The sequence below is a fragment of the Dermacentor variabilis genome, chromosome 1 (genome assembly GCF_050947875.1).
Source record: "Dermacentor variabilis isolate Ectoservices chromosome 1, ASM5094787v1, whole genome shotgun sequence".
Taxonomy (NCBI): domain Eukaryota; kingdom Metazoa; phylum Arthropoda; class Arachnida; order Ixodida; family Ixodidae; genus Dermacentor; species Dermacentor variabilis.
Window position 1 is genome coordinate 226,573,037 of NC_134568.1, and position 13,302 is coordinate 226,586,338.

The 13,302-nt window shown below is 39.5% G+C and overlaps 1 protein-coding gene across 3 annotated transcripts in view; it reads left to right on the forward strand.

Annotated features, from left to right (window-relative positions):
• Positions 1-13,302, forward strand: part of LOC142557963 (type 2 phosphatidylinositol 4,5-bisphosphate 4-phosphatase-like) — a 95,846-nt gene that overhangs the window by 16,241 nt on the left and 66,303 nt on the right. For all 3 annotated transcript variants that reach the window (XM_075670148.1, XM_075670151.1, XM_075670143.1), the window contains exons 2-3: positions 5,476-5,630; positions 8,324-8,430. In XM_075670148.1, coding sequence (XP_075526263.1) covers positions 5,476-5,630; positions 8,324-8,430 — 262 coding nt within the window. The remainder of the gene's footprint in view (positions 1-5,475; positions 5,631-8,323; positions 8,431-13,302) is intronic.

A 13,302-nucleotide genomic window follows, 5' to 3' on the forward strand; every position in this document is an offset into this window, starting at 1 on the left:
CTGGCTATTGAACATCACCTTTGTCTTCTGCATATTAAGTTTCAAGTCTTTCTCGGTTAACCTCAGTTATTTGTTGCAAATCATCCCCAGTATTGTTAACAGGACAATGTCATCTGTAAACCGAAGGTTGTTGAGATATTCGCCGTTGATCTTCACTCCTAAGCCTTCCCACTCTAACAGCTGGAATACTTCTAAGCATGCAGTGACTAGCATTGGAGAGATTGTGTCTCTTTGCCTGACCCTTTTTTTATTCGGTAATTTTCTACTTATGGAGATACAAGGTAGCTATGGAATCTTTGTAGGTGTTTCCTAAGATATTCATGTATGCCTCCTGTACTCCTTCATTACATAATGCCTCTATGACAGCTGGTATCTCTACTGAATCAAATGCCTTTTCATAATCTGTGAATGCCATATAGAGAGTTTGATTGTACTCTGCAGATTTCTCAATTACCTGATTAAGGACATGGACGTGATCGATTGTAGAATATCCCTTCCTGAAGCCAGCCTGTTCTCTTGGTTGATTGAAGTCGTGTCACCCTGATTCTGTTGGAAATAATCTTGGTGAATATTTTATACAGTACTAAAAACAAGCTAATGGGCCTATAATTCAATTCTTTAATGTCTCCCTTCTTATGGATTAGTATAATGTTAGCATTCTTCCAGCTCTCTAATATGTTTGAAGTCGTGAGGCATTGCGTATAAAGGGCCGCAAGCTTTTCAAGCGTAGTATTATCTCCTCCATGTTGAATTAAATCAACGGTTATTCCATCTCCTACAGCTGCGTTACCCTGGGACATGTTTGCAAGGCCCTTCTAACTTCATCTATAATTTTGAATATCACCAACTTCCCTCTTGTTTATCAGCTTTGACAGTTCAATGAATTCTCTCTCATATCTCTTTTCTTTGTTAGGTGATTTGTTAGTTGGGACAGCTTACTTATTGGTTGCTTTGGTGTCTTAACCCCCACTTGAATTGTTGCTTTTAAAATCAACCTAGTTAGGGTTTCATTCATTACCTTTATGTTATCTTCATCATTCTGTTTTAAAGCTGCATATTTGTTTGTGAGCACCAGCCTAAATTCGTCTGCTTTTACCCTTAATCCATCTAGGTTAGCCTGTTCCTTCTTGACTAATATTGCTCTTCTGCTCTTTAAACAGAGCAATCCTAGACCTCACTAACTTATGATCACTGCCCTTTACCCTAACACTTCTACATACTGCACTATGCTCTGACCATAATGTACATTAAAAAAACAGTGCCAAGGTGTTTATTCACATACCCTCTATTTAAATCAATTATTGAATGAATAGTCAAACTATGATGGGGATCAGCTGTTGGTGAAGGACATTACTACTGTTTTGATGAAATAATGCTCATTTGCCAGGTTCACATCAGGTGCAGAACATGCTGAATGACTAATCAAGCCTCTGGTGATCATCTGGGGATCTGATTGCATCATATAGCACACAGTCGTCGTTGTATGGATGGACCTGGGAAGCTATATTGCCTATTTGCAAGGTCACTTATATAGGCAGGAAATTATTAATAAAGGGCCATGAACCAAGCCCTGTGGGATGCCAGACGATACACTAACGGTGTAGGAGATTGCAGAATTAAAGCTAATGTAGTGTGAGCAATTTTTTAGGATGCTAGAATTCCAGTCTGTTCGTTGAGGATTGTTAAGGATATCACTGAGTTATATCTACAAAAACTGAAGCTTATAGAGGGTATGCTCAGAAATTAATGAGACTGATTCTAGAAAGCTCATTTAATGGACACTTTGGAAAAAGTGAGCGCCTTCTGCCGTAGGCGTGAGGAAGCGTTCGGGGCGCTGGGTGCGAGAGTACTTGTGTGGCAAACATTCCCCGTTGTAGCCTTGTTGCTACCTCTGCTATCGAGTTTGATCGTGTGAAATCACGCCTGTGTTGTTTATTTAGCCATCTTACGTCGTGTAAAAACGACGGAGGAAGACTGCATTCCATTTTCTTTTTTGGACTCTGGATAGAGTTGTGACTTAGCGTTGCTCGATCGCCAGCAACCAGGTGTGGAGCTCCCTGCACTCAACAACTGTGTCCGTGCATCAGGCCCAAAGTGGTTGGGAATTTAAAGAAGAGTGGTATGTGCAAAACGTTATGCTCAATCTGAGCGCCAGTGACCCACAAGTGGGTCTTGTTCAGGCAGCTTGCACCTGCCCCATTGGATTTGACGTCTGTATATTCACTCTTGCTTTTCCCTTCCTGCAGTGTTGTAGAAGCTGAACTATATGCATTACAATGCACATTTAGTGCTGTGCAAACTGTTACATGTATGTATTAAAACAAAGCTAAAATGAAGCCCAGGAATGAACTGGAGGGGCTTGAGTAGGCGCTATAACTCATACAACCTGTTGCATCGTCGGCTGTCGAAGCAGGCTGCATTCCGTCGGCAAGCCTTTGCTTCATATCGCTCACTTCTCGCACTTCGAGTGGCAGCATAGAATGATCGCGGAATTAGTGCCATATTTTCCAGCAGATATCATTTATGTCATAACTCGTCGCATCAAGTAGCCAATCTATGTGCTATCGAAAGCATAGCGACATGCGAGACGGTATGACATGATTTTCAAAATAATCGTTACCAAATACGGCCTCTGATTTTAATTTCCACTCGCAATAAAAATGTGTGTGTTAGCTGGCATGCGCATTGTTTACGCTCGCGAGACGCCGGCGGAGCGAGCCCGCGCGTTCAGAGCTATGAGCGTATACACCGAGCGCAAGAGCGTGCTCTGAAACCTCTAACCGATGCCGTTGCGTGTATGCCACACTGAAATCCTACTTCGCTGTCATTAAGGACACATGCCTCTTTATCCATGCTATGACAGTGCCGCTGCACTGCAGTCTGACAAGAAGTTTGGGTGTATGTGCAAACAGTTAGCACGTAGAGCGGCTAGAAAAGTTTGAAGGCTGGCCTAAAATTGAAGGGCAAATATTAATACAAATGACTCATTACAGGCCAAAATTCGTGACGTATACCTGTTATAAAGCGCTCACTGCAAATCCGAATCCCTGAGTGCTTGTTTGGTTACCACTCTGAGCTGTCTGCATTCAACCGCTTTACGGCATTCACCCATGACACTATTTTTAATAGATACCGCTACTTGGACAGAAACAATCGAAAAACAAAAGCAACATTATTCTTCGCACAATAATTCGTAGATTTATACACTATGCAGTGCGCTGGCATAGCATTCAGAAACTTGGACATGGGAGCTTGCCTGGGTGTGCCGGAATGTCCAGCCAGGTGGGGAGTAGTCTGCTAGCTTTCCAACCGCATAGGGGGCGCTTGCGAGAGGTGTGCTCGTGAGCGGTGTGCTCGCGCATGCGCAGCAGCTTTTTTGCAGTGTCTGTTGAAGATGTGTTTACATAGATTGAATTTTATTAAAAATAACACATTTGAGCATCAATACAACATTGCTAATGGTCCTGCCATGCGTCATAATAGCTGGCCTGGAAGTCTCAATCTGGGATTTATTTCTGAGCTTTTGTCCTGACAGCCTGCATGTTTTCAACACTCCCAAAAATTTACCTTTTCAACCTCGATATTGAGCAAAAAAAAGAAAAAAGAAAAGAAAAGAAATTGACCTGGTCCCCAGCCTGGACCTGGCCAGGCCTTAGTGAGGTTACAGTGTTACCGTAGTTAGCTTCACCATAAACTGCATCATGTATCTTTGATCGACACTGCACTGCATCTTGACCCATGACACAATACGCAAATGCCTGTCCACGTTGCAGGCGATTCACTCTCCATAAAGGCTCTGAGAAAACTGAGCTGCGTTGGATCATTAACTTAGCACCTCACACAAACTGTAGTGATTGAAGTACTGTGCCGCGAAGGAAATGCAGTAAGAAATTATTTATTGCAGCTATTGTGCTACACCTGCTCCAACACACACCTGCTCAGCATATTCGAGCAGACTTAAAAATTGGGAAAAGCTTTTGCTGCAAAAATAAATCGTGGACATGTGGACATAATTTAGTAGGTGAAATGCTTTTATAGATGAAACATTTAGCAAATTAAACAAATGATAAAGCCAAGCACAGCTTGGGGGGTAATAATGCTTTATTGAAATGCAGAATTAACTGTGAATTCAGGTTAAATCTGTGTTTATCTTCATCTTCTTATGTAGTAACAAAAATATAGAACAGCGCATTGACAAAAAGAAATTGTATTTAAGATGTATTATAATCAGATGCAAATTTTCAGACAGTACTAACAATTATACGGTGTTTTTTTTTTCTTTAGCTGCATGCAGAGCTTTCTCTTGCAGCTGAGCAAGAAGTTACTGCTCCAAAATATTGTTTCCTAGCTCCAAACCTCAAATTTTTCTGTTTCATAGCATATATTTCTGCACCGAACTGCAATTTTTTCTGCTTAAACAACTGCTCCAAAAGACCAAATGCCGCTTCCGTTACTGAAACTGTCAAACCCAGAGGCTGCCCCCGACCCTCCTGTTTGGCAAAAAATCAGTCTCGTTACACCCTGATCCCTGTAAATTGGATGAGGCTGCGTTTACTGAGGAACTGTTTCAAGAAACCCTGCACTGTACAAAATGGAGCCAGTGTACACAAAACCAAAAATGTGTTGTATGGCTTTAAAAGACAAAAAAAAAAAGCATTTATCTTTTTTTGAAAATGCATTGTTATTCAGTAAGTGTGCTGATAATAGAGCTAAATGGTGAATAGTATGCCTGAGACTGGGGTGATATCAGATTATTGCTGCTTGCATGTGCTAGTTGTGCTGGATGTTAGGGCTTGGTCACACTTTAGCACTAGCTGGTTTCTCTTGGATGTCATTTTATGAACGCTCCTACATTGCTGACCTTATGAACCTAATGTTCACTATTATGGTTCAAAAACAAAAGTAGGGCACCATAGCTACATTTGTTTATTTTGATGCCGACATACTCAATTGAGGAATGCATCTCTAAGAATAACCACTTCTTTTTTCTGATAATTTGACAAAGGTACTTTCATGGAGCAGAATGAGAAATGAAAATTGTTCGAATTTATCTTTTTGCACTGCATTAGCTTTTCAAATGTTATCCTGAAATACGTTGTGTGTGTGTGTCTGTGTGTCTGTTTCTTTAAATACACATGGTTGATTTGTGGTTACTTCATGCTTTTTTGTTAAGTCTAGTTGTTTTGCATTATAGTGGCTAAATTAAGCTGAAGATGAATTGTGTTATATATTAATATCACTTGCTCATGGGCTAGCTGTTCTGCCCCTTTGAACTAGCATGTAGTGGAAAATGTAATACATACAGGAGAAAAGGATGGGACAAGTACTACTCTCCAAAAAGTTAGCTTTAAGCGCATCACTTACCCTGTCTCTTTTGTGTACTATGTTTCCACTGGACTTGTTATTTCTGAAACTTGCAAATAATATGCGCATGATACAACACCTTTATGTGTAATTCAATATGGTTTATTTCAGCACCGTCTACAAGAGACTCCCCACCTCCACCATATGATGATGTCAGTTTTATACCATCTAGAGTAAAGGCATGCGATGTGTGCAGCTACCAGATTGACATATTAAAGCATGCCAATGACTATGTGGTTACATGCCCTCGCTGCAACGAACTTACAGTAAGTCGGCCCATTATTTGCATGAATTTACTTTACCTACTAAAGAAGCCACCTTCACCATTATACCAATGAATACCATTCACCAAGTCCTTAAGAAGCCACATTCATACCTCATTATATGTCCCTGTACTATGCGTCTCACGGTAGTTATAAACTTGTGTTCCTAAAGGTGGAAACTAGCATAGTATTAATGGAGACCATATTATGTAAGTATATTTGTGTTCTGAAAGTAATCATATATATACACATAGAACATAGTCACAGTGTCTATTTTCTGTGCTCACATTTTCGACTCCTGGCCGTGGTGGCAACATCTTGCTCCTAATTTAATTTGACACTCTCGGTATCCAAACTTACTTGGAGACCTTTCAATGCAGCATCCTTTATAACTGCTGGCCTAAACTTTATGCATAAAAGGTGGTACTCATACTTGTTGCCTTATTTCAATAATTCCTACTGGAGAGGCCATGCTCAGTAATGATGATTTGGGAGGAACTTTGTCATAAAAGGGTTCTTGGACAACAAAGAAATGCTACACAGTATAAACATGGTATTTGTTTGTATTCATATCACACAGTATGTATTGCAAAGTGCTGTATTTTAGGGTATTCAAACATACCGCACTTTGGAAAATCAGTTCTGTGAAAATCCACAAGTTGGAGGTATTTTCACGAATGGGAAAAAATTGTCATCAACCTAAGAGAGTTGCATGAAGCTTTGACATTTGCAAATTTTCTAATTTTGATTTTTGCACACCCCTAGAATGTATGTAGTGTACAGCATACAGCAATTCTATTCTTTCAGGGCAGGCATTGAAAGTGTAGACCCAAGACAAGAAGTATTCTTTGCTTTATTCACAGTTCCGGTGATATGCTTTGTCTAGAAAAGATAATAATGTGTATGCCAAAATAATTTATCTTTTCCCATATCCCTGATACAGAAATTGTTCACGAAGTAGGAACTGGGTGTATCTAGTTTCTTGTGAAACGAACGTAATTGCATTTTGTGATAACTAAAGCTGTACTCCAAAAATAGCACCAGAAGAAAACATTGTTCATGTTTGACTGGAGGATTTTCGTGTTATTTCGAAATTTTTTTCACATCATTGCTCAACCATGGGGTAGCCCATGACCTTTAGGGTCCAATTAAGACCAATCAGTGTTTAGATTCCACTGGCGCTTCTGGAAACACTAAACAACCAATTGATTATTGTTGATCTAGCGAGCTAATCTTTTTGGTCCAAATATGTGCGAATGGGTCAAACAGTGAAACTGAGGTGGGACTGTCAATACTAATTAAACATGCAATTAGCTAGAAGTGAATTTTTGCATCAGACTTTCTTGGCATTTTACTGCAAAAAGTGGGGTGCCAATCACACACAGTAGGTAGTACAGTAATAGAAAAGAGCAAGGGCCGAACCACACAGGAAATAACAGAAACAGTTTAAATCTTACGGCTGGGTGATGATTGTGTCAGTGTGTCTTCTGGCACTGACCCAAGAAAAAATCCGGGCCACGGCGGCTGCATTTCGATAGGGGCGAAATGCAAAAACGCCCGTGTATTGTGCAACAGGGACACGTTAAAGATCCCCAGGTCGTCAAAATTGATCTGGAGTCCCCTGCTATGGGCGTGCCTTGTAAATCATGGTTTTGGCACGTAAAGCCCCACAATTTGGTTTGTGGGGTTTTACAACAACCAACAAGAAACAGTGAAAAACACTCAAACCATAAGTGGTTTGGATGTTTTTCACTGTTTCTTGTTGGGCTTTTGGTTTCACCAGTACATGTGTCATCAAATGATTTCTAGTGTAAATGTCTCTGCAGTGTTCAATAGAATTCAGTTGGGAAGTTCAGTACTTGTCCTTGTTGTGTTTTTCACCCCATTAGGTTTTGCACTGGTATAACAGCATGAGCTAAATCTATAGAATATGTAGAAACACTCATTGCATATTGTTACAGTCATGCTCATGATCATATTGCAAAGCAATTTGCGACTGAATGATATTCTGCAATTCCTAAAAATAGGAAAAGAAACATGGAGAGGAAAGGTTAAAAATTTTGGTTCATTTCATCAATACACACATTGCTATTTGGAAGTCAGTCTGACTTTCCTGGCTTGTAAATAAATTTTTAAAAAATGTTGAAGGTAACCACAGTTCCTGCATGGTTGTCTTAAAATATGCACTTTAAGTGACTAGTGGAGCATATGGAAGAGCCCTTTTCCATGGCAGGCAGTTTCCAATTAGTGTGGTAAATTTGTATGTTTGCCTGTAATTCAAATATTTAAATAAATTGAATAATAAGTTATTTGATTAGATACCTCAGTTCAAAACATAAGTATTTGATTTGTATTTGAAAATGATATCTTTGCATATATTAAAAATAGCAAAAAGCAAATTCCAAAACAAAAGAACTTCCTTTTCTTCTGGTGTGCATAACAAGAAAGGCCATGGACTTCCATGCGAGGCAACATTAGTTAGCCGAGTGGCTACGAACAATGGTTGCTTGTTCTTGTATTTTTTTGGACATGCCTGTGAACAAGCTCACACGGTTTGCTCTTTTCTCTCAATAGAGTCGTGCTTCTCACTATGAGTTTATAGTCATACCTAATACTTTATGTGAATGGAGTAATGCAGAAACAAGATGGCTGCAATGTGGCAGAACATAAAAAATTTTGGTGCACATATCTTTCAGGCTTTAGGCAATCCCCCAAAAGGAAAACGGTACATACGGTGTGGTTGCAACAGGCTTTTGCAGTGTGTCAAAAGCGCAACCAGCATAACATGTTCCAGACCTGGCTGGTGAGTGATCAATTCTGCTTTGTTTATAGTGTGCTGCAGTACACTTTGTATGAGGCTTATGCCATGGACAGTTGCTTGCTATTCATTTATAGGTGGAGCCTTGAACTGAGGGAGCACTTTTACAACTGCCATTCCTTTATTTTATTTAATAAAGATAAACGTGTATCTATTGTGCATTGGTTAAAAAAAAGAAAACCTTACCTGTGCCTAATACTATTATATTGTTACGGGGTTAATATTTTACTCTACATACTTTCAATTATTTTCCGGGAATTTTGAATTCTCCTGCTGCAGATGGATTAAGCCTATGCCAAAAAGCATAAATTCTGCTGGCCGCAGGTCACAACATACAGTGAGCTAGTTAACAAAATTTTAATGACTACTTAGTGTACAGTAGACCCCAATTAAGACTAACTCAAAGGGGCCTTGAAAATCTGTTTGTCTTATCAGAAGTTCACTTAACAGAAGTGATCCACAAAACTAAACATATACGATTCCTCAGGTACCCAAATATCCACAACACAAAAAATAAGCTGCACTAAAACCAAGAGGGAGTTAGCTATAAGAAGAGAAATTGAATTTGCATGATAGAAGGTATTGCTTTATGCACTCTTACTTAATAGGCACATTGGTAGTTTAATTATGCTGTCATAACCTGTGCTCTGTTATGAAAGGTGACATTTCACATTGCTTGTTCAACAATTTTTCGGTGCCCTCGCATGTTTGGAAAAGATGCTCCAAAGCATTCGGGACATTATCAGCTGCATCATGTGTGACCACCGCTAGTTCTTGAGGCTCCTAGGCAGTGTCCTCACCACAATTATCAACTTGCAGGTCTCCATATCATTGTTGATGCTGGCATAGCTGTTCATGTTTACAGAAACGCCATTTGCTTAACATGTTGCTAGCAGAGTCGCTTCCTCCAAGTCTGCCAATTCAAGCCTCTCGGTCATCCAAATAGCAGACGTCAGAAGTAGCTGCAGAAGTTTGCCTCAGCCGAATTAACAGTTCTTCTTAAGTGGACTTTTATTTATGCCAGGTCTATGGGACATCAACCAAATGTTCACGCATTGTCATATCTGAAAAGTAGGCTTTTCCAGGTTCATTTTAACGGGGGCCTGCTGTATTATTTAACATCTTATGGTTCCAACTGTACAATAGAAGCCAGTTTATTTTGAGGCAGTTGAGTAGGCATCCTGAAACTTAGGCCAGTTTCACAATATTAATCTATAAAATGTGCCTTGAAATACATTGGCATTCTATACGTTAGTTCTCCAAAAAGCCTACTTTGCATGCTGTTCAACAAAGTTGCTTGTAAATGTACATTGTAGCATATCTCCATATTGCTAAACTGGCTCTAGTTTCTTGATGACAACTAAATATGCATGTTTTGCGCACTGACAGGCATTCAGTTCTGCAAATCCACCATGTGGTCTAAAGTAGTTAAAAGCAGTGCACTTAATGAACAATGCAAAATGCAAAAAAGCAGCAGAATCGTGTTATCTGCCACAGGGATTTTTTTTAGCTATGTTGTCTGAAAAATAAACAGCTAGTGTATTTTTGTATTGTAGTCAGTCTTGGTATTTAGCATATGGATTATTGCTTCTGCAACATTTTGTTTTTCTGTTTGCCATTTGTTCATTTGTGCAGGAAATCAAAATTTTCTGTGGAAATAAATCTCTATAAGCAAGACTTACTTTTTTTTCCAATTTCTTTTTTATTTATCTATGAGGCACAGAAAGAAAATGTTCTTGACAATTGACATGTTGAAAATGTAATTCTTTTTTCACATTTGTGCTACAGAAAGTGTAAGACTGCGCTAAAGTGTGGTAAGGCTGCACGCATTCGGCCCAGTTTTACACTGAATATTCTAGGACTGTGATACTATTAAGGTATGCCCACACTATCGGAAAATGTGTGTGTAAAGCTGCTTTCATTAACATGTGCCAATCTTGACATGGCCAATCCTGGCAGTCCTGCCTGGGCTCTTTCTACACAGCAGTCACATGATAGCTTCATGCTTTGCTCATGTTGCTGGGGCTGAGGTCGGCAGTGATTCCTGGCCAAGTCTAAAGAGGGTAGTAGTTCCTTATGGCACTTACTGACAAGATTGGACAGGCTGCGTCTCATTTGTTTCCTCAAATCAGCAGCACAAGGTGCGCCACAAAGAACAGCTCTGGGTTCCTTTCACATGGTAGTAAGAACTTGTTGATACTAGCCTGATCTCGCAGAGCATGTTCTGCTGCTTGTGGCCCAGTGCAAAGATTTTATTTATTTTTATTTATTTCACAATACTGCCGCTCTCAGCTGAGAGCCTAGCAGACGGGCGTGAACACTTTCTTTTGCCGACATAAATACATGTGTGAGCTACAGAAAGCATGAAAAAGCAACAATATTCAACAAAATACAAAGGATAAGGTAGATAAGCTATACAACAGAACACTAAACAAAGCAGAATAAAATGAACAACAACCGGGGCATATCATAGTCAAAGCAAAAAACGTGAAGTATTTGGAAACAAACAAGTGTATACATTTTTTTTTTTTGTGGTTTTTGGTGTGGTCGTGCCTTTAGTGTCGCAATAAATTTTGAAATAAGTTTACCAAAAGTGTATTTTTTGCTGCTCAAGCACAGCTATTGGCCTTTGTGAACACTACAGACATTTAAAAAATTGTCACAGCAATTCCCATGTATTAAAATTTGGGTAATCAAGAGCTTCCCTGAACACTGCGGCATCCTCCATAGCCCAGATGCTTCATCGAGATGGTAAAATTAGCTAATAATTTAGTCACTAACTGCGTATCTTGTCCATTATGCTGCAACTGTAGATGTCTGACAATGCCAGCTAATAGCAACGCTAGCAATTTTTCTCAGGAAATAAATTAGTAAAATGGGTATGGAATAATTCCTGTGGCTTGAATGGGCCTCAACTCAACACTCTTCTGAGTGGAACACAGTGGTGTGGGCTGCTTGGTGATTCCTTGACAAGGACTGGCTTCAGAAGCACCCCTCCACTTCTGAGCCTCTGAATAGAAGCTGTGTGTGTGCCTGGTTACAATATTTGGGCTCAGGAATGACTGCAAAATCAGTGTTATCTAAGCACAGCATCTGGTTCAATCAAGAGACATTGCTTTCCTCCACTTTCTAGAGTTGGAGTGTCGAGTGAGGGAACATTCTACAAAGCAAGTTGTTTGACGAGTTGGTACATGTTCATGAATATGAAAGGACAAGCACCAAATAGCACGAAAACATGGAAGACTATAGGACAAGTGTTCTACACGATGACAAGAGCACTCATACTGTCGTCTTCATTGTTTTTGTACTATTTCTTGAATTTTCCGTAAAGTTTGCAAATTTGAGCTTGTTTTACGATTTTACAAATGTATCAAGTTTTGCTACCGTTCACAAGAAAGTTTTGCTCATCAGTCTCGAAATCTTTTGTTAGAAATCTGATGATGAAAGGATGCCAGAAAGACACTTGCTTCACAGACAAGTTCCTGAAGTGGACAAATTCAGCAACAGCAAAGTTGGTGAAAAAGTCATTGTGATCTATAAACAGTGTGTTCCTTGTCGGTCTTTGCTGTTCCGAGTTTGCTGCTGCTTGTGTGCAACAACTAAGGGTAAATCGTCATTTACCTGCTGCGGTTGACTAGTGCTATGGCGTTTCACTGCTGAGCTCGTGGTCACAGGTTCAAACCAAGCTGCGGCATCTGCATTTTGATGATGTGGAATGCAAAAACGTTTGTGTACCATGCATTGGATGCACATTAAAGAACTCCAGGTGGTCAAAATCAATCATGAGTTTACCATTACGAAATGCCTTATTATCAGGGATGCGATCTTATATCTGTTCAGAAAGCGAACTGTTCTCTTGCCTTAGCATGATTGCTCATAATCGCACTTTTGCTGACGAACGCGCAATTCTGAACATTCATGTGAGGGTAAGCAAACAGCTTGCTTTCTGAACCATTCTAAGATCATGCCCCTGACCATGGTTTTGGCACGTAAAACACTAAAATTAAATTTGAGTTTTAAATCGTCATTTATAAAGTGTGTATGTACCCACTAAAGGCATGTTCTCAGGGCATGCTTTGAAAAGAAATACAGATTATTCAGTTTCAGTTTATTATTCTTTAAATACATTTATTATTACGGATTATTGAAGAAATACAGACTATTCTCCCCCTTCAGTTTCTTGCACAAGCAATTTTTACAAATTTTGACAAGTTCACAGGTTGGCAGAGAGAGAGAGAATGAAATGGAACTTTTGATCATGTTAAAAAACCCCTTAACTACTGACTGAAAGACCACTACTGACAGAGCTTGCGCAAACACAGAAGAGGTGCAGATAAGCATTCTACAATATGAGGGTTTGTATATTCCACATCTTGTAGTATATTGCAAGCATCATGCATAAACTCTGTCGTTATCGAATGATTTTGGTGCAAGTATTGCACAGCAATTAACACCTGTAAATTGCAGCAGCATCAAAATATTCTCCAAGTAAAAGTTTGACTAAGATATTTCACTGCAATGGCAGCTAAAAGTTTGAAATTACATTTACTTTGTCCATCCGTTCATCTGTCCACCCTTCCCATTAAGGGGAGACGAGGCACTCCAAAAAACTTCATTTTTCAAACAATTTGAATGAAATTTGTACAGTTAAATGTATTTTTACGAGGCTGCTGCTTTATCCTCAGCTTCACTCTCGTCGTAAGGTGAAGAAAAATCTGTGGATCCCACACATACGTGGGAATTGGGGATAAACAAAGCTTTCTTTGATGGTTCCTGAAATGTCTTCATTTCTTCTTCACGTCTTTGTTTGCTTTGCAGTTTGTCCGCTTTACTTCTTTCTTCAAGCTCGGCTGCTTC